We start from the raw sequence: 22,369 nt of genomic DNA on the forward strand, positions 1-22,369 counted from the left end.
GTTTTATACTGTGTTTTGTTGAGGTTATTCCTCTAGGATAAGATAAGGGGACCCACAACGGACTACCTTTGGTAGATTTTAAACAGCTCTTATTTCCGAGGAGGTCACCTTCTGCGCCACAAACTTGGAGACTCATTTACAATGTGGCTGCATTTATGACAACACTTTTCAGTAAAAGCTACGAAACAGTTGTTTTCTTATTTCAAATAGTTATTTTAAAAAAGCATTCAGGATCATCACTACTGAAAAAGATATTTAAAAGATAAGAATGTAGCTAACTCAAAATCATAAGTAAATAGATGGACTATGGATTCAGGATTTTCCATTGACGAGAAGCTCTGCCACCATTCATTATTTGTTCAAGTTGGGACCTCACAGTAAATAACACCATCTGATGAACTGCAGCCTTGTTTTAAATAGGGCATTATACACTTGTTCTAAATATATCCATAATTAATAGTCTCCAGCATTCTGGAGAGATGTGCTTAGCCTCCGCAGCTGTATTCTAAGGAAATACACCATTTTCTTACAGTGAGTGAATGAGGCTCTCCTCTAGAAGAAAGCCAAGGACAAATATATAATTCAAACTAGCAGAAAAAGATAGATTCAGAGTCTTAAACTAAGGAGTAATTTTCTCTTGCTATGGCCAGAAGCACCAAATTTGTACCTGATAATGAGGTGGCCGCACACAGGACTATTTTTAGAGCTCCTGTCATAATGGGGATAAAGGGCATGCTTTACTCTTGAAGCCCAGAACATGATTCTAAAGGGAAAAGGGGGAGATGGTTCACCTGAACCCCAGTACATAGTCTTATTGTCAAGATTGCATTGTTCTCTTGGATTTTTAGCAAAGGTCAAGTAGAAAACTTAAAGAACTTTAATATTCAGTTGAATTAAATTTCACATGATTTTTTTAAAACACTCATATTCTCCCCATCTTAACCTCTAACCCATTTTCTCTGTAATTCAGAAAAAATGTGTGCCAGTCAGTATAGCACAAATGGCAGTGCAAGGCATTTTAAACTAAACCAATAAGGCCACTTGCCACCCTGATCATGCAGAGGAGAAAGAGAAAAAAGCAGAATACACACTTTTTTTTTTAATGGGAACTTATTTTTACAACTCTTGGCTTTGAATCAAAATGCACATCGGTATATATAATCTAGATTATATGTAACATTGCAGTAAATGCAGATGATTTGACTAGTTAGTTCCCCACAGTTTGGTTTGCAATACGTGCTTTTAGATTTGCTGCCTTTCCCACAGTCTGTAGACAGGAAAGACACTGATTGGTGAGGCATATAGTTATTATGTATCAATAACTTACTTAAAGTTATAAACTACTTAAACCTGCTCAGTCTTTTCACATTTATAAATATCATCCATTCCATACATTGTTACAATAAAAGAGATCACTTGTTTTCTCTAAAATTAGTATGATATAATCTAGAATGACTTTTAAAATTTTCCTTTTATGTTCTTAGAATTGCAAGCCACTAATTTCTTCAATTTTTTCCAAACTTTATTCATCCAACTTCATTTTAAGTTTTGAAATAACTCCAACCTTACCTGTTGTGCATCCTCCCATTTTTCCTTGTTTTCTTCATCTAGAAGGTTGCTAACTATTTGAAAGAAGTTCTGTGAATTAAATTAGATAAAAGGTTTAATGTTACAGGAGAGAAGATACTTTTCAACAACATCTGTTTGGACTGATTATGTGGTGAGGGTATAAATGCTTTGCAATATTGCTTTATGATTCTAACATATCATTCTAGAAATCTCTGAGGACTCTTTCTCAGCACCCTAATTCCAACATTTCTGTATAACTTCATATACACACCTCAGAAAACATCAGAATAGGTAAAACACTTATTTTCACTCACAGTTATCTGCTCCATTATAGTCTCTATATTCTATTCTGTCATACTATTGTACAATTATTCCTTACAAATAAGCTTTCTGCCTCCTGTAATGAAAGTCCCTGGCGTCTGTCTTATTACAAGTTATCCAGGTAAGCGTGAACCACGATTGCTACCTACCCACAGTGCTGTTTCAAAGAGCATTTCAGGGAAGACAGACTGCAGGCAAAGCTGAGGCAGGGCACAGTCTCCTCAGCTGGACGCTGGCTCTGCCCTTCTGGATATTTTAGTTTACTTGCACAACTGCCTATTGCAGAGTACACGAAATTTTCCATGTGCCCGGCACATGTGGTAAGTGCTCAATAAATTTTAGCTATTTTTAAATTATTATTCTTTACTCTTCTGCCTTTTGCCAGCAAGCCAAAATGGAGGGAAGAACAGACACAGTAACTTGTTGCTACTCAAGTTCCATATCCTTGTCATCACCCTCATCCCTAACCAGCTGTTGAAGACCTATTGGTTTTGCCTCCACCTAGCAATACCCACAACGAGGTTGTGGTTTTCCCCCTCGGTACAGACAGGCACAGTTGGGCATTCACTTTTCATGCGCCACGTCCGCATTGGCAGAGAGTGAGGCTCAGGTCAGCTCAGCTGTGTTAGCGCTCATTGCATACACGAGGGATTTTATCAGAGAGAGAGACCTTCCTGTCCTCTCACAATACACTGTGTGTACAAGACACAGCAGCCAGGAGAGGACAGCCGGGGTGCCTGTGAAGACGAGCAGTGACTTGGGGTCACAGGAGACCTAAGAAGGGTAAAGTGAAGCTATGACATTTGTCTTAAGCTACGCAGAAGGTGGTCTCTTGGCTGGTCCTCAGAGCCCACCTCTCCTAACTGGTCTATATAATTTAGCAGGAGCACTGCCCTGTACGGATGCGTTAGCTTAGGCAGGACTCCCTCGAGGGGGAAAGAACCACAATTTTTTAGCCTCGTCAGCCTTCCTCCATATCTAGTTTTTCAAAACAGGCCTTTATTCTAAATCCAGATAAATTCACCTGGATGTTTTTAGAAGGAAACCAAGCTGCTTCATTCCCTCTTCTCTCGTGGTTTGAAGCTGTTAGTATCTATATTTAATTGCCCTATTTGTGCTATTTATTTTAACAGTTCCTGGCAATCACGTGGTTGAAACATGTTTCGAGTCATAACTTCTACAAAAGTTACACAATATTTTATGCAACTCTGGAAAAAATTGCCCGTCTGTTTTAGACCCGTTTTCAATTCATTTAACCTTTTTGTACTACCAGCCATTTTTTCCACCTAAAATTTCCTGGTTGGAGTGATAACATTTTCAGGGCTTAGTCCATTGAGCTGTAACTCTACCTCTGGGCAGGGAGAATTAACCTTCAGAGTTCCTCAATTGCCTGTGGCTGGTTAACTCACTAGGGGACATGGTGCTAATGAGGCAAAAGTTGCATATTTCATCCCCGTACATTCCAGTCGGCTGTGCTGAGGCCCACGGCCGTGGTCTGTGTCCGAACCCCTGCCACATTTCACACAAAATGCATGCTGCCGCTAACAGGAGACACCAGGAGGATGGCAGGCGATTTGTGCAAATGCATCTCCATTTCTGGGAAAACATTCACCAAGCACGTTTTACTGACACTGGGTCAGTGACTCTGCTCTGTACATGAAGGCTGGTGAGCACACACAATTCCTTGATCAAAATGATAAATCCAGAGTTCAGTTTTTTTAAAATCACCAAAGGGCATACATTTAAAAAAAAAACGAATTCCTAAAATACACATTCAACTAACCAGAGATTGTAAGAAATGTTTTTGTACCATTTTCTAAGGCCAATAAAGCCTAAATCAGAATGGGAAAGTAGTACAGAATAAAGTTCTCCTTCTAGCTACCTGTTGACTGGATTTGGGAATGATCAGCTATGGGGCCACGCAGGGGCAGAGGGAGCTAAGCCCGACCATCTCAGGCAGGGGGTGGGGTGGGCCTTTATGGGGAGGCTGAGTCTTTCGTGGTCATCAGCGTATCCTCAGCGCATGCACCAGCTTGTCCACAGAGAGCGTGTGATACAGGCCTAACTCGACGGGAATAACGGGGTGACAAAGTCAGTGTGCCTCAGCGTCTCTAACAAGACCCAAGCGCCATTCCTGCGAGCTGACCCTGCTCTAACGCATCTCACACACATCGAGGAAATTTATACACATCAATCCACTTTGACATTTGCTCAAAGATCCTACTGACAGAACACAGCAGAACCAAACAGAACAATATTTTGAAGAAGAGACTCATAACATTTCAGGTCATTTGATTGAATTTCGGAGAAAAGTATGAACCAGCTTCCACGGTAGCAGAGCCAGCAGGTGCTCGAGCCCTCTGAGAGCTCTGCTGATTGTGGTAATCTCTCTCCTCTGATGATTTATGGGTCAGGTCCCTGATGTCAGCCCCTGAGCTGCCTCTGACCGTAGGTTCTGCTTTGTTTTAATCAGTCCCAATCTCTATGGCCTAGATGATTTGAAGAATGGAGTGTCCTCAGCAGAGTTTGAGTTTGGAGCTTGAACGAGGCAGACCTGGTTTGAAACTCCCCAGCGTTTATTATCGGTGTGGCTCTGGGCTCAGGTTGCCCGGCTGGGCCTCCCTGCTCTGACCTGTACGACAGAAACGATGACAGCTGCCTGGCAGAGCTATGTGCAGCTTGGAGCTCATTCGGAGCACGGTATCCGACACATGGTAAGTGCTCAGGATATGGTGGCTTTATGATTTTGCGTTATCCTTTTTATGACTGGCTGCATGAGCTGTATTTACAGCCATATTATGGCGAGTATGCACCTACAATGAAGCCACAGACTTTCACAGCCAGCGGCACTGTCTCCTGTCCTCTCTTGCAGCCTCTTCCTCTCTGGGTGATGCAGAAGGCACAGAGCTGATGCACCAATACCTTCAGGGTCCATCATTTGTTCGGCAAAACCTCTCCTTCCGAAGAATGCAGTCTGCTGGGAGGGGTTTCAGGGTTGTTGTTATTAGACACCAACTGTGTGAGGGGCCCCGCGCCCAGTGGTCGTGGACACAAGGCCAAGGAGGTGCGACTCTTTGCAGGAAGTATCACGGAAATCAGCGCAGTAAACGTACATGATAAAGAGAGGCGCAAACACCTTTGCCACATTCAGAGGGCAGGCCCTAGACGCGGCCCTGATACAAAAAGGACACGCCATTTTACAGAAAGCGGTAAGTAACTCTTTGTCCTACTTCGGATTGGCTTCCACTTGACAGATTTCTCATAGATTACGTACAATTGTCTACAGATATACTGAAGCATGTCTGAGCATTGAGTGTTTGCTGAATTCCTTGTGGGAATAGAGCTGTAGATGACATGAGTAGTCTGAGATATCTGAGCCACAGAAAACGTGTTCTCCTCCCCAGCCCAGCAGCAAGGTGCTTAGACATTGAGAGACAAAGACAAGCCCTAAGAAATAAGACTTGATGACAATTTGAAGGAATTGTGGGGGTCCTGACTAGCAATACAGGGGCCCCCAAGAAAGGCTTCAGGCTAAACAAGCAGCAGGGACCAGCCGCTGGTATAAGGATGTCTCACCCAGGACAGGACACTGATCCCCAAGTCTACAGGGCAGCTGATGGCTGCAAGGCCAAGCGGAATCCAGCCCCTCCTCTCTCTCCCACTCCATCTCGGGCTACCCTGCCCACACTCTCTGTACTCCGGGTTCATCAGGCTTCTCCGTGCATCCCGACCCTTCTCTGCCTCTGGGCCTATAGAATGCTGTTACCTTTCTTCAGAAGGCTCTACTTCCCGTCTTTACTTGGATTATCCTCTCTTGTCCTTCACGTCTAGATTTCTATGCAATTTCCTCAAAAAATGCCTTATCAGATCACCACCACTCCCCTAAGTATAATGGTTCTGCATATTCTCTTTTTTTCCTCATTTTAATTGGTGAACATTTTTATTTTTCATTTACCAATATCTTTGTCATTCATGCTTGGCAAAAAAACCCCACATACAAGGAAACATGAGTTCATAGAAGTAATCAGTAATCAGTATAAACCCTGAAAATATGATGTAAAGGAAGAGGTTGTATCTCCCATAAGGGGCCCTGTTCTCCGCTCTGATAGCCAGCTCTCCCACATACAGTGTGAATTAGCGTGACATCTCTGACTCCACGCCACCTCTACATCCATACACCAGCGACTCAGTAAAACTATCATGCATTAATTCAAGGATAAATAATTGCCCCTTCACCCCAACCTAGAACGGAGGATACTGATGCTGGCCAGCCAGCCGCACAGCCCCCACTTCCAGGGTAGCAAACCCACTGACTTGCTGTTGCTCTGTGTAGTCTTCCTTTAGAGTATATCACAATTTTTAATTATGATTTATTTGTGTGATCTTCAGTTTAGGGCCTTTTCCTCTCTCAGCCTATAATCTAGTTGGGATTATTTCTCTTTTGTTTACTCTTGTGCCCCCACTGCACAGCATACAGCACAGGAAAACGTAAATACTCAAATATTTCAAGTTGATTGATTGTATCCCCGCTGTGTATAAGGCAATGGGACAGGCACTGGGGGAATTGGAAAAATCAATAAACGGTCCCCACCTAATTTACTGCCTCCTTTCCAATTCAGCACTCTCCTCTGCCATATAGCCAATGCCACCAGGGTTCTCACTGTGACCAGGAAGGAGATATGACACTTGTTTTTACAGATAAGAACCCTGGTTATCTTGAGTAAATATGGGATGAAACTCTCCCTATGTAATATGGCATTCTGAAGTCTCAAGGCCGTCCTGAGCACAGATACATAGTTTTGAGAAGTTGTGGGGCCTAACTAATGGAGAGGAAGCAGCTGTGGACGTTTGACCCTGGTCCTGGGGTTTGGACACAGCAACAACCAAGGAAGGGAACTCCTCGTCCACAAATACAGCCCATTCTTTGCCAAACACAGTGAACCCACCCTATGCCTCACCAACACTGCCCACCCCTGGCAGAATGCATTTGGTGCATACATGCTGCTTTGTTCACAAAAGAACAGCATGGGGAGAGCTACAAAAATATAACCCAGGTGGCAAAGTGAAGGGGGATTTGGCAAGGAAGAAGAAGGAGGAAGGAACTGTCACTAAGAAAGTTTATCAACAGCCCAAAGTAGTGACGATGAAGGCCAAAAGGAGAGCAGTGGATGAGGGAATGGAAGGGCAAAGAAAGACATGGGAAACACCAGAGAAGCAGCAATGCATTTACTTCTTCGAGAAGTACTTATCGAACACCTGCTGTGTACTTGGCCCTGTTCTAAGTGCTGGGATATGACAGTGAGCAAGGCACATGGGAGTTCCCGCCCTCACAGAGCTTACACTTCATTGGGTAAGGAAAGGCAATAAATAAGTAACTAAATGTAAAAAATAAGATGATTTCACATGGTGATACAAAAACAAAATAGCCTATGGGGATAGAGTGATTGGGTCAGGGAGGGGTGTGTGTGTGTGTGTGTGTGTGTGTGTGTCTGTGGAGACTGCTTTAGGTGGAACAGTCAGCAGGAAAGAGCTTTCTAAGGAGGTGGCATCTGAGATGAGAACAGAGTGATGAGAAGGAGAAAGCCATGGGAAGACCCAAGGAAGAGAGTTCCAGAAAACAATGGGATGAGAAAGTACAAATTCCCTGGGTCGAGGGGACAGTGTGGACAAGTTTGGGAAGCAGAAAGAAGGCCAATATAGCTAGAGTGGTTGTGAACAGGGGTTGGATGGGGTGGAGGGGAGGATATTCATACTGGCTGAAGAAGATAGGCAAAGGGTCAGACAAAGTGGGGCCTTGATCCTCCGATGGTGATGTGACGTGAGTTTCATTCAAGATAAAAATCTAACTTTGGCTGCAGAGTGGAAAACAAAGTTCAGGAGAGTGAAATGACAACAGGGAGGCCAGACAATGTCCTGTTTATGGACAGGAGGTGACAGTAGCTTGGTTTAGGGAAACCCATGACGTGGTGACAGACTGCACGGGAGGGACAGGGCAGAGTCAAGGATCGTCATTTAGGACGATGACGCAGTCGGCCGTGCCGAATACTGCAGGGGGGGCAGTGCAGTGAAGGAAGACCGTGAGCCCAGTTTTGTTCCAGTTGAGCATGAAGACTCTAGGAATCAGCCAAGAGAAGATGCCCAGGAGGCTGTTGTAACTACAAGCTTGAAGCTCAAAAGGTAAGAATCTGTGAATCATTAGTTCTAGTTGAAAACCAGAGCCCTCTGGGGAAAAAAAAAATAAGATTACCAGGAATAGAGCTGAATGGGATGAAGTCAAGGTTAAAACACTGGGGATAGGAAGAGAGACGTAAGAGAGACGAGAGACGAGGAGGTAGGAAGGGAAGCAGGGGTGAAGGTGACAGAATAAAATATATTCAGAAAGAAGACTCCCCACCCAGGAGATTAACACAGAAGTGACAGACTGAGTGTTTAACAAGGTAAAAATCCAAAGAGAGATCACGGTACGGTGCAGGAGGACTCAAGTATTTTTTCAGCCTCGATGCACCTGGCTGACAACACTTGCATGTGTGACAGACAAAACCATGAACACGCCCAGATGACAGATGAAGGCGTGGATGACGATGTTCAAACCCCTGTGATCTGCCTGTGACTCTGCTTCTTAGTCTCCTACTCCAGAAACCATACAGAAATGAAATTGAGTAAGAGCAACATTATCGTGCAAATAATCTTGTGTTTGCTCTAATGTATTTTTTTAAAGGTAAACATCCCTAAAATGCTTTAACTTCTTTTTTTGTAACAGATGAATAGACAAAATAACTCACAATTGATCAAGACAGAGCGTCGCAATACCATGGTTTAGATCTTTTATCCAGAATGTCTACCAATCTCATTGCTCTGCCGTGATGTGAGACAGTTTGACCTGTGGAGATTCTGAAAAGCCTGGATGGGCAAATTTTACACAACCCTACCAGTGTCTCTCCAGGCTGAGTTTAGGATCAAGGGCTCCAGCAAGAGGTGCAGTGGCCAGGGAGGCCGCGTGGAAAGAGGAAGCATCTGACTTTCAGTGCTTTGGGGCGTGAGCTTGGGGCTGCTCAGGGTTCTCATTTAAAAATGAAAGGTAAAAAAGTCAGTGATGCTGATATGATTAGATATGCTAAATGATTATTCCTCAGAGACAGTCTGGCAGAGCAGCCAACGGTATACAAACATCATAACTCGGTGTAGCAAAATCACCCTCAAATCCAGACAGGGGTGCTTCTTAAGTAAAGAACGAGGTAATGACCAACCACCCAAGTCTGGGCAGGCCTGCTGACACACGAAAGGGCCAGCACGTGCAAGAAGCCGGCCACACCATAGGTTAGCCCTGCGGCACTGTGGGCAGCACTGCAGCGAGTCCTGGCCCGGGCGGAGGCGCCTGGCAGACGTCTCTGTGTTGAAGGGAAATCCTCAGTCCTTCAACATTCCCCATTCTAGGCTGAACTGTGTCCGCCCCAAATGCATATGCTGCAGCCCTAAACCCCAGGACCTCAGAACATGACTGCATTTGGAGACAGGGCCTTTGAAGAGGTAGTTAAGGTAAAAGGAGGCCCTTAGGGTGGACCCTAATCCAATTCGATGGGTGTCCTTGTAAGAAGAGGCTATTAGGACACACAGAGACAGCAGGGGTGCGCACAGAGAGAAAGCCCACATGAGGACGCAGTGAGAAGGCTGCCACTGAAAGAGGCCTTGGGAGAAACGGTCTTGGATTTCCAGCCTCCAGAACTGTGAGAAATAAATTTCTATTGTTTAAGCCACCTAGCCTCTGGTGTTTGTTATTGCAGCCTGAGCAAACCAACATATTCCTCAATAATTTTTTAAAAGACAAATCTTTGATAATAAATGGAATCACGATAGAAAAATCATCTGAGCTAATGCAGATCTCAATATTTTCTTGACTCTGAAAGAAAGGTTGAGGGATTCTGAAAGGACCAAACTACCTATCCCATGTTTTATTGCATTTTTTTAAAGCCCAACCAAAATCATTATTTACACTACACGGCATTTACTAGTTGACAGGCTTCAATGTCCATATTCTTAACACGTCTTTGCCTCCCTCCTCTTCCCACCTGGTTGCTGTACATACGTGTACCTCCCATGGAGACTGTCCATTCTTCTCAGCCAGCAGCCATCTTCCAAGTTTTGTTCATGGTAGGATTTATTCATGTTTATTTGTGAAGCAAAATTTGTTGCTTAATATCTCACCCATTTAAAGAAGATATTTGACATTGAATTTCTTATTTCACCTTTAAATAGGGCAAGCCTTAAACACTACATAGAAAGAGCTGTTAGTTATACAAGGCTCTCTCCACCACGGAGAAACAACAGGGAATGCTTTCAGGCTGTTAAGCATTGACAACAGCAGGCATTTATGACTTGGAGTGACCGTCACCTGGGAGTTATTGTCCTGCACACGACCAGGTTCCTACCAGGCCAGGAATCCCGGTTATTGATTGAACCCACTCTGCATCCACTTGCTCTTTAACTTTAAATGGCCTTGCAATGTCGACCTTAAGGACTAATGCTTCTTCTCTGACTCCCATTTTCCTTGACATGTTTCCTGCCCTTCTCCTCTGTAAGAAGTGGAAAAAAAGAAAAAAAGGCAGTGTCCATACTTCCTTAGGTTGTGCCACGAGAAACATCTAGCCTTCCTTTCTTCACAAGAGAGACACCAAAACACACGTCTGCAGTGGCAGCAGATACCTGTGGTCCAGAGACACTTCAGGTCTTTGCTCTATCAAAATCTCACCTTCTCAGATAATAAGGGTAGCTGCATTTTTTGAGCTCTCACTCTGTGCCATGTACTATGTAAGTTTTACAATAGACAACGTAACCCTCACAACAGCACTATGATGTAGGTTCCATTACCCCATACAACGGGAGAGAAAACTGTCACAGAGAGGTCTTGTAACTTGCCTAGTGTCACTCAGCTAACAAGTGGCAGAGCAACGCCCCGAAGCTCAGGATTCTGCCTACAGAGCAGGCACTGTTAGTCATGACACTGGACCACCTCTGCCTCGCCTACCTCTGTACTTGTGTTCAGGGAAACTATTAATCTTCCTGGTGCACAATGTTCTTTAAGCAGAGGATCTCAAGGCATCAGGCTGTGTCTTGAATGCTAGAGTTGTACTATAATTCCAAATCAAAAGAGCCCTTACCAGATCTTATTTAGTCAAGAAGATGAGACTGTCTCTACAGATGAGGCTCATCATTACATGATGGCATGATATTATCATAGCAAGAGTTGCTTCCATATTTATCAACCCACTATTTCATATGCAAAAGGTGAAAGTGTCTCCTACTGAAACCACAGGAAAAATAATACTCAGCGATCCTCACTGGTGACCTAATGCTATTGATGGGCAGCATGAGAAAGATCCACAGAGCAACATACATGCTGCTCACAAGCGTTTCAGGAGAGAGGATGCTTGACTCATCCGAAATCACTAACTGCTTTCAGTTTAATTCCTGAATCACCTAATTCTGAAAATTTAATGTAGAGAATAGTCTGCATTTAAGAAAGAAATTGGAAGCTGAGGTTTGACCTTCCTATGTAATCTCAGTCATTGGTAAATAAATTTTTCAAGCCTAGGGAATGTTAGATAAACAAGTTGTTTTCAAACGTGGAGTAGTGACCTGTTTGAGAGTCAAGATCAACTTTGCTTAATGAAACAGAAAAGAATACAAAATACCAGAGTGCACCACACATGGTAAAGGTGAGTATGAGTTTGTAGAACTCTAGTTTTCAATTATATATTGATGTAAACTGTGTGTCTCACAGTGGGTCACAGTCAAAATCATTTGGAAAAAACTGTCGGGGAATAGAAAGGGTCCCGGGGAGAGCCGCATCCTTGCACTCAGCGAGCCCAAGGGCACAGACACAAAGAATCTCTGTGGATACCTCCCTGCGTGTATTCGTTCCAGTACTTTCTTTCCTTACCCCCTAAACAGAGCCTGTCTGAAGGGCCTACCTGTCATTCCACTAAGAAGATCCACCTCCCCCTTTTCTGAGGCACTGTCACAGAAACGTGCTTTCTTCTGTCTCACCTCCAGATCGCTGCTGTAGCCTCTCCGCTGGTTTCTTTCCCCACAGTCTTCCGTTACTCCCTAACCCACATTATCTACTGCTGCTAGACCATCTGTCCAAAAATACCACTTACATTTAGTCACCTTGTTTATGGAGAAGCACCTCCAGACTCTTCTCTTTGGCCTTAACTCTGCGTTTTCCAACGTGCTTTCTTTCTGCAAACCTTGGTCTCTTGAACCTGCTGTGCCTTTGATTCTGCAGTTTGATTATTTATTGTTTCTGTGCCTAGCTTCCTTCTCCAAATTCTATCTCAAGTCTTCCTCTTCCATGACTTTTTTTTTCCCAGTGCTTTAGTTCAGACCTCTATAGTTCTAGAATTCCTGGAGGTGAGACCTACTGTCCTCATTTCTCTCCCTCATTACCATAGTCCAGCCTCATTTATAAATTAGGTTTTCCTTCAATGATATTGTGAGCAGCTTGAGAGCAAGGCTCATTTTTTCTTTTATGTTAAGAGTTACAATACCAGCAATAACAACATTACAAAGTACCTACTATGTGCCTGATAATTCACAAATATTACTATATATGGATTATTATGTATTTAACCTGTATTATTTCTAAGCCTCACAACAATCCTGGAAAATTGTTACCATCGATCTTCATTATTTGTGGATTCCGTATTGGCAAATTCAACCACTCACTAAAATTTATTTATAACCTCCCAAAGCAAAACTCACAGCACTTTCACGGTTATTCATGGACACGTGCCATGTGGTAAAAGTTGTGAGTCACCTAATGCGCACATACCCAAATGAGGCTGAACATGGCAATGCTCTGACTTTTTTTTTCAGCCCATATACTGTAAACAAGTATCCTTTTCATGATCTGTTTATTTATTTATTTATTTATTTATTTTGTGAGGAAGATCAGCCCTGAACTAACATCTGATGCCAATCCTCCTCTTTTTGCTGAGAAATATTGGCCCTGGGCTAACATCCATGCCCATCTTCCTCCACTTTATGTGGGACGCCGCCACAGCATGGCCTGACAAGCAGTGCATCAGTGCATGCCTGGGATCTGAACCCGGGCTGCCAGCAGCGGAGTGCATGCACTTAGCCGCTATGCCGTGGGGCCAGCCCCTCATGATCTATTTAATGCCCAGTCTTTTCATATTTTTTCTGCATTTTGTTGGTAATTTCACTGTTTAAAATGGCCCCCACCATAGTGCTGAAGCACTACCTAGTATTCCTAAGCTCAAGAAGGCTGTGATGTGCCTTACAGAGATAAACTGTCTTCAGGCATGAGTTATAGTCTACAGGCTGTGAGTTCAATGTTAATGATTAACAATATACATTAACTGAGGTGTCTTTCAGCACACATAAAACAGGGCCATGTATTATTGGTTGATGACAATGGTATGAACAGATTCTCACAGGAAACTCATCCTGTTTTTTTCCCTGGGAGTAAATGGTTCAATATTTGTTAATTCAGTCTTTGCTACAACTTTATAGAATATAACTATATCTCATAAATAATGAGAATAGATAGTATCCTATTTTCTCTTTATTTCTTATTTAGAGAAGAAGAAATAAGGTAGAGAAAGAGTAAGTCACGTGTCTGAAGACACAAAGACAGTGATTAGACAAGATGGAATTTCAGCTTGCATGTGTGTGATCCAGCTCTGTCAATCCTACAGTTCCCGGGGTGTGCAGTGCCAACCCAATCCTTCATGGATAGAATGAGACTCAGGATGAATTTTCCCAGCGGTTAAAAAAAAAAGGAAATAGACAAGTTTTCTTCTCCTTCTCTTTCTCTGAATCGGATGTTCAGAATAGGTTTCTTATTTTTGTGAAGCAAGTAAATTCCCCAATATTACTACGTTACTCATATTCATTCATTAATTACTTCAGCAAATATTTGAGTGTCTACTATGCTTCAAGTGCCGGGCTAAGCCCCGGGGACATAATGGTCTCTCAACAAGCTTAAACTTTACTGCTGAAGGCAGACCTGGAAACAGAATTACAAAGTTATACATGAGATGTGCTACCATAGGGATATTTTCCACGTTTCAAAAGGCCAGTCAATTAGGAAAAAATTGAATTCTGCCTGGGATTTGATGAGCAGACTTTTGAGAAGAAATGTGTTTTGATCTGGATCCTGAAGGAACTTGCATCAGATTGGAAATGGGAAGGACGTGCCACGTAGAGAACATGAGCAGAGACTTGGAGATATGACAAAGCCCCGGGGTTTAGAAAAGAAAATGTCTGAAGGGAAAAGACCTTTGGCATATCTTTTCTACCAGTTTCCAAAAATAAAACTATTACTGTGCTTTATCATCCCAAGACATGTAAGCACATTTTATTTTATTTTTTCCATTTTTAACAGGTTGTGGCTGTTCTACCCCACTTTCATCAATGTTTCAAACCACTCTTTTAGCAAATCCATTTTAAATAAAATTTCTTGCACATAACTACACTTCAAAGAGTGTATTCTCTTTAAATAGTTTTACTTAATCTTTCTTTAGTCTTTTCTCATTTCCTAGTTTGTTTTTTAAAAAAAGGATGATAAAAGCTCAGCGGTACCTATGTAATTATTAATTTTGTTGTTAATTAATTAATTCAACAAACATTTGTTGAACACCCTCTATAGCCAAGATTCTATGCTAAACCTTGTTTGGGAGAGGGGAAGCTGGAGCTGGGCTGGGTCCAAAGATGGATGAGGAAAATTTCTTCTTTTTCAAAGATTTACTAATGAGTGTTAACAGTACAAGATATAGAGATGCTGGAGAGAAAGTGCTGTAGGAGTTCACAGGCCCAGAGTATCAGACTGAGACAGACCGAGCCAGCGAAAGCAGAGAGGAAGCAAAGACCCAGGGCCAAGACCATCAGTGCCTTCAGGAAGCAGAAAGTTCACTTGGCTCAAGTCTGTGCAGATGAAGAGTAATCCATGCGTGTGGCTGAAAAGGTAGGGAACCTACATTCTGTGGAGTGTACTAGAAGCCAAGATAAAGACTTTGGGTTGTCATTCGGGGGCCTTGGAGCTCCAGTGAAGATTCTTGATGAAGGAGTGACATTATCAGAGCGGCCCTAGGACAACTAATAGGACCATAGTGCACAAGAGGGATGGGTGAAGGTAAGGATCAAAGAGAGGATAAAAGAAGACAGGCCATGGAAATCATGTATGCTGAGGCGACTGGAAGCTAAATTAGGAAAACAGCAGTGGGAAGAGGGAGGGAGGAATGGACGGACGAAGTACTGTGTAGGCAGATCCCACGGGAAGAGAGAAGGAAAAAGTCAAGACGACATTACAATTCCTGCCTAAGGACTGCTAATTCTACCAAGAGAAGCAGAAAATGCAAGACAACTTGGGATTCAAGATGACTTCAGTTTATGCCATAGTCAGCCTCAGGGGCGAGCCGATCAGAAATGCCCAAGCCCTTGGAAATAGAGAACTGACGTTTAAATAAAGCACAGGGATTGTTGAGGGCAGCTATAAAGCAGAGTTTACAATCAAGCAAAACAATAAATATATACAAAAGATTTGTATAAAACTGTGGAAAGTAGAATAAAAGAGGTAGAAATTTCTCTGGGATTTCAGAGAAGAGAAAGACCATTTTCAGGTGGCGTTCTGGGCTTGCTTGTCTGGCATTCAGAAACACTTGCTAAAGTTGGGTTAAGATTTTGACAGGCAGAGATGGAGGAATAGGGAATCCTAGAAGAGGGGGGCATTCCAGGTGCCAGAAGGACAACAGGAAAGACAGTGGAATAGAAAAATGCAGCCCCTGTTTGTGAAGAAATGACTAGGATGCCAACGTGCTTAGAATTTTGCGTACATGTGGAGGACCACTGAGAGAGTAGGATGGATGTGGAGGAAGCTATTTCTGATTGTGCCAAGATGACAACAAAATAATCAGCCAAATTGCTCCATTTCAGCCAAACCAGCTAATGTCCATGACTAAGCCTTTGGTTAAACTAATTGTTCACCGAGTCAGTGCACTCTAGTGAGTAGCTCAATCAAAATATGTTCCCAATATAACCCGGTAATCTTAATTTCTTGAACTTCAGCACCTAAAAATCTTAAAGCCCTACACTTTTGAGAGTTAGAAGAGGCCCTAAAGATTAGTGCAGCATTCTGACTGATGTTTCAACCATGAACACAAGTGTCAGAGAGTTTTTGAAATTACAACTTATATTTTGTGTCAAGGACTTCAGATGATATTTTTTAATGTAAATGCTAATGGATAGAAGTATTTCAGACCTACAGGGAAAAGTTGTACTTGGCTTACTTTATTAAGTTTGTAAAATTGGAAAGCTGTTTCATTCTTTGTAAGGAAAAAAAGCATCTTTGAAATGCTCAAACGACAGTAATTTTCTATCCCACCCCCCGCGATGTGTTTTTACAATTAAAAATGTATTCCTGGACATTGGTGATATAACATAGAATACAGCACCAATAACACTCATTGCAGTTACTTTCAGCAGCACATGCACATAATTTAAGTAATATATGTATCTTATTACAAATCAGGGCATTGATAGCTGATTAAAACAAAACAGAAAAAAACAAAACATAAAAGCCAACACCCTCTGCGTTCTCCAAGTGAAATGCAAATAAAACTCACAAATGAAGAGTAGCCTGAAAGAAAACTACCTGATCTGGGAGTCTTGCCAAACCTTTATCTTAATGAACTTTATGAAGAGATACAGGAAGAACATCAGGCTGGAAATGCAGAAATCAACCCAGCATTCTTGGAGGAGTACATTCTAGCCTACAGCATGAAAAGAGTTAATCTGAAATGCAAGCTAGAGCTGCATTAAATATGCCTCGTTTGCCATTCAACAAGCTTTGTTTTAATGGCAAAGGCAATACTGAAATTCGGTGAGGACTTAAACTTGATTATGGAAATAAATGATGCTGCTCTAGAAGTCTCCATGACAAGAAAAATACGCTGTGAGGAGTTGTTGAATTTCGTAGTTTCCTATCCAGACAGTTCTCGATTCGCCTGATATTTTCAGGCACTGGTTGCACAAAATTAAATATAGCCTTCCCTCTTCTAATAGCAAAACCCCAAACAAAACTTAAACTGTGTCTTCTTTGCATGTTATGGTTAATGCGCTTTCATTATGTGTAATGTATTCTTAATGGTCTCCTATGGCAAGATGGTGATATTAAACATGGCACTAAAATATCCATGATACAGCCTTGAATCTGCTATAGCGCCTTTCATCTGAGGGCTCAAAATACTTCACACACATCCCCATTCAGTATCTCCTTGCAGTGCATTGTGCGTTCTATGGTTGAGGACACTGAGGGGGGCAATGACTAAGGGAACTGAGGTCATTTCCAGAGCCCACACTAAGCACAGCCCGGAAGTTTCCCCTGCAGGGGGGAGCGTTCTCTCCCTCCAGGCCAGGCTGCCCCCAAGATGACTGCACTGGCTTCCAGGGCCAAACACTGATTGCATCCTCACTAGTCTTTTCCCTCACGGGATTGTCTCCCTTACCTGGACGCCATCAGATGCAGGGATGTAACTTGCCCTTTTAAATGTGTCCGTCACATTTCTGAGGATTTCCACGGACATCAGAAGATCTCCTGCATAGAAATTTTTCCTCTGGGTTAAATCGAGTAGTGTCTTGGTCACCTGGGACATTCCATCTCCTGCCAGCATTCGCTGCCCCTTAGCAAGGTGTTCTTTGATCTGTGACGGTCAAGAGAACAGAATAAACATCAGAATCTTCATGACCATTTCTCTACAAACCTTCATCAAACAAATGTATTTAAAGTTGCAGAATTAACTTTCAAATAACCCTGCAATACTTGGGAGGATTTCAAAACTGTTCATTGTGTGTATCCCACACTCAGATGGACAAACATCCAGCATGCAAAAACTGAGTGTACACAGTTTGTCAGGCTTGACGAACTTGACTTTTTTAGTTCTCAGAACACATAATTCAACACACTGGGGAAAGTGTGTATTAATTTAGGTTTTTAATTGAAGTAAAAATAAAAAATATGTTTGCATGTGTTAGACACGTGAGATTGCTCAGTAAAGTGGGATCAGAGATGGGAGATTATAAACACTTCAAAATATCCATTTTAATTAAAAAGCTGAGCTTAATCATTTTTGCCTTCTTCTTAAAATAAACACACCTTTATATAGCAGCAAAAGAAAGTTGTCACAGGACATTTTGGCTTAAGAAAATATCTCTAAACTTTAGAGGTCTACTATGACTGAAAGCTAGATACTTTAGCTTTATTTATAAAGAAACAAACAACTACAAAAACACAAGAAACTCTCAGCTAGGTCTTCAGCAGCAGGAGGAAGCATTGAGATGTAAGGTTTAAATTAGTTTGATGGTGGGGAAATCTGCTGTCAACCGTCATATCTGCTTATCTCTCAGTTGAAGGGAGGAAAAGCATCTGTGATGTGGAAGAATAGTCAGGTAGGAGAGGGTAAAGACAGAACAAGGATCATTATATTTTTATCTGTTTACTAAAAGTTTAATCTTTATCTTCCCATTGCTAAAGTCATGACAAAATTAACTCATCAAAAAGATGCTGAAATAATCAAGAACGAACACAACAGAGACATATTGAAATAAAAGATTGAAGTGTAATAATTGCAATGAACAATTTCTCATTAAGAAATGTGCCAATAAATCCTTTAAAGGATGGTAAGCCATCTGAACTAATCCAAAGTTAGAAATTCTCTTAAAAAATATATTTTAAAAAGTGTTATCTTGACATAACGCATTTTACTTTAAAATGTCTCTAAAATGGTCTGAAAATATTTTGGTAAAGTTGAAATCTTCAGAGACATACTCCATTTCCACTGTTAAGCTAAAAAATCTAACATATTTAGGCAGTATATTTCTTCCCATTTTCTGTTTCGTTCTCTCCTGCTCCCCTCCGTGGCAGCTGCCACCCACGAGTACAGCCTGAGGGATGGGTAAGCGCCAACCATCAGTCTCGCCTGTCTCCTTAGTAGCGATCCCAGGGCTGCAGAGTGACATCAACACATTCCATCACACAGACTAAGAGTCGGCCAACCAGGGGGACACTGACCGTCAGGGGAGAAGCCAGCTGCTCTGCCACCACCACGCGTACCCCCCGGCTGAACTCCAGCCCTCCCTCTCACTACTGATAACCATCTGCAATTTTCGGTGCCGGTCATGTGTTCTATAACTTCATGTTTTTGTACTGGATATACCACCCACCTCCCTTATATTTTCTCACATTTACACAGCACTCGGATTTAGTCCTGGTTCTTCTAAACATCTAAACAGAGTTAATCAACCCGTTCCCTGTGCTATCTCTTACCTCACACACACATCCTTTGATCACACTGAATCATAATCCTTTGCTTATATGTCCTCCTGCCCTAGTAGTCTTTCTGAACCTGAGTGGGTTCCTGCCTCACTGACAGACTTAGAACATGGCACAGTAAAAGTCTTTCAGAGTGAATTCATTATTATAGCCTAAAGATTGTACCTTTACGATGTCATACAATGCAAAGGGCTTCGGAGCCGGGGTTGCCTAGGTTTTTATTTAAACTTTTCAATTATTATTTATGTAACTGAACCCATTGGAGACTCAGTTTACCATGTCTCTTCTAAGATTTGAAAAATATGTCTATATGGTTAAAAAGTTTTAACAGTCATTTTCTTAATTCAATTGAGCCCACACAGCCTCAGATAATCAGCACGAGCTACTGCACACCGGAAGCTTCTCGCCTCCACTGGCCTGTGTGCCCTGCGTGGTCCAGCTCCTGGAGACTGCTAACACGTTTCCCCTGCTCCATGTGCTCTAGCTCTTCTTCAACAACAGTAAGTACGTGCCTGCCTCAGGGCCTTTGCAGTGCTTTTCCTTTGGGCTGGAAGAGTCTTCCCAAGAGACTCACGTGCTTTTTTGTCACTTCCTCAGAGAGCTCCTAGCTGACTCCCTGTCTGAAGTGGTGTCCTGTCATCCTTGATCACCTTACCCTCCTCGTTGCGCCCAGCCTCTCCTGCCATTGTGCCCTCTGTCTCCTGGCTTACTCCTTTTTCTGTCTCCTCCAGTAGAAGATAAGCCTTGAGAAGGAAGAGACTTTGTCTACTGTATTTACTGTTATATTCCCAGCACCTAGAGGACTTAATATAGTGAACAAATGAATTACTTAAATGAATGAATGAACGGCAACTTCCTTCTATGCTCATGTTAGGTCTTAGGATGAAGTTAGGCACACTGGAAAGCGGTCTTAACTCGCTCATCAGCATAGACTTTAGAAAACATTGGTATCAAATAGAATGGGACAAATAAACCACCTGACTTAGAGAGATGGTGCAGCTTATGGGCTTGAAAGTGTCTGGTCAGCAGGTGGAGCGTGAAGACAGTTTTAAAGAGAAATTAAACGAATAGGGTCTAACCTCAAACGCGTCCTAACATGCAGTCTGCAGCTCTGTGCTGGCAGTGCCCATCACGAGTCGCAGAGGACTCAGCTGGTCCTCCACTGGGAATCAAGTGCAGGACTGGCTGCCAAGGTAAACTCCGTCTGACCACTGCCAATCAGCTCTGCATCCACTATGTTGGCAGCGCATCCCCAGGCCTGCAAGGGGTCTAACTTGCACGGATCTAATGATCCTTCCCCTCAAACAAAAACATCACAACATTGACTTCAATCTTGAGGAATAAAACATTTAGACATGTTTTCTGTTTGCAATAAAAATAGTACAGAAGGCACTGGATGGCTCAACTAATCAAAGACAGGAAAGGCGGTCTTTAACGTCTGGGTCAGCACCAAATGCGGCCCGAGTCGGTAGTAAATTAACGTTCCTGCCAGCTGCCAGCTGCTTCGCAGGCTTATATGGAATGGGTTGTTCTCAGTCCAGCTCCTCGCAGACAGGTGCCCAGATCACAGCACCAGCTCTCACAATGGGCACTAATTAGCATCCTTCCTGGCACTGTCAGTGGAAAGCTCCCAGAACAAATACCTTGTAATATTTGTACTCCCTAGTGTAGACTATTGGTAGAATCTATAAAGGGTATAAAGAGCATTCAGATGAGACAGAGTTCCATCTAGAACATATTTAGTTGACAACCAATTCCTGTTTTCTCGACCTTCCCTCCACAATACGAGTGTGCTGGAAAGGTTCTCTCCCTACCTCCTGCCTACCTTTTTGCTACCTTTTTCTAGGATGATAGATCTGTGTGTACCTGCTGGACCGTATTCCTCTTTTCTGGATCATGAAGAGGCAGCATCCACACTTGGCTTGCTCACCTCGCCTTTTCTTTGTTTCACGTCGCCCTTCACCTGCATTCTGCCTCTCCGCCTCGGTTTCTGTCTCGATGATTTACCCCATGGTTATCTCTATGATCTCGAATCCTATCCAATCCTTCTTCAGTCTTTCCCTCCCTCAAAAGCACTGGATATCTTATTTAAATACTAACTTCTCATATTGCTACTTTCTTGCCACTACGGTCTTCTTTCTGTTTCTCTTCAAAATCAAAATCAGAAGCATGAATTCTGAATCCCACAACTTTTTAAGTTGCAAATTAAACTTAATGATTACCTACTAAGCGTTCTCTCTGGGAATCTTACTAGTGTGTTGTCCAAAGAGCAGCTGGAGTCATACAACCTGGATTTAGATTGTGGTTCTAATATTGACCACATAGGACCACTGGACAAATTACTTGCCTCTTTCCTGGGACCATTTGGTTTGTCTGTAAAAAGAAGCAAATCTCATCATGTTGGTGTTAGGATGGGCTGATACAAAGAGAGAGGGTAAAGTGGATGTTCAGTGACTGCTTCCCCTTCCTGTCCTCCCAGCTTCCACTACCTACTCCAAGTCCTAGCCCAGCAATGTTTCTCACACCCATCCTGTTTACGTGTGGACGAGAGATGGATCCTAACTCAGATCCTCAACACCTCTCATCACACTCACTACAAGAGCCTCCTAGCTGGTCTTCCTGAGTGCTTGCCCACACTAAGCTGCCCCACTTTTCACATTTCTGAACACGTCACTTCTCTGCTTAAAAAAAATGATCACCACAAAAATCCATCCAAATTCATATTAAATCAAATACACCCTCCATAGTTTGACTTGTAAGGTCATCCAAATAGAATCCTAACCTACGATGGCAATCTTTTATCTCGCTGTCTCATTTTATGCACCCCAACCTTCTTCTCCCACTATTTCTATTCAGTCTTACTGAATTATTTCAGTCTCACTCTCCATCTTTATTGCTGTTTAGTAATTTAATCCACCTTGCTTTTGAATTCCACAAATTAGTCTTTACTATTATTTTTGTTATTGATTTTTAAATTATTAATACCTTTTAATCAATCTATTTATTCACTATTGTTTCATAACTATTGCTTTCCAAGTGTATTTTCCTTTTTAAAATTTTTTTAGTAATTATTTTAGTAAGGTTCTGTGAATGGGAAAGCTTTCAGTCTTTGACGTTTACTTTTTTTTG

At 42.4% G+C, this 22,369-nt stretch overlaps 1 protein-coding gene across 1 annotated transcript in view; it reads right to left on the reverse strand.

Annotated features, from left to right (window-relative positions):
• ADGRB3 (adhesion G protein-coupled receptor B3) overlaps nucleotides 1-22,369 on the reverse strand; it is a 661,473-nt gene that overhangs the window by 316,722 nt on the left and 322,382 nt on the right. The window contains exons 11-12 of the mRNA XM_058554075.1: nucleotides 17,418-17,612; nucleotides 1,570-1,638 (exon numbers count right to left, since the gene is read on the reverse strand). Coding sequence (XP_058410058.1) covers nucleotides 1,570-1,638; nucleotides 17,418-17,612 — 264 coding nt within the window. The remainder of the gene's footprint in view (nucleotides 1-1,569; nucleotides 1,639-17,417; nucleotides 17,613-22,369) is intronic.

This window comes from Diceros bicornis, chromosome 14, assembly GCF_020826845.1.
Source record: "Diceros bicornis minor isolate mBicDic1 chromosome 14, mDicBic1.mat.cur, whole genome shotgun sequence".
Taxonomy (NCBI): Eukaryota; Metazoa; Chordata; class Mammalia; order Perissodactyla; family Rhinocerotidae; genus Diceros; species Diceros bicornis.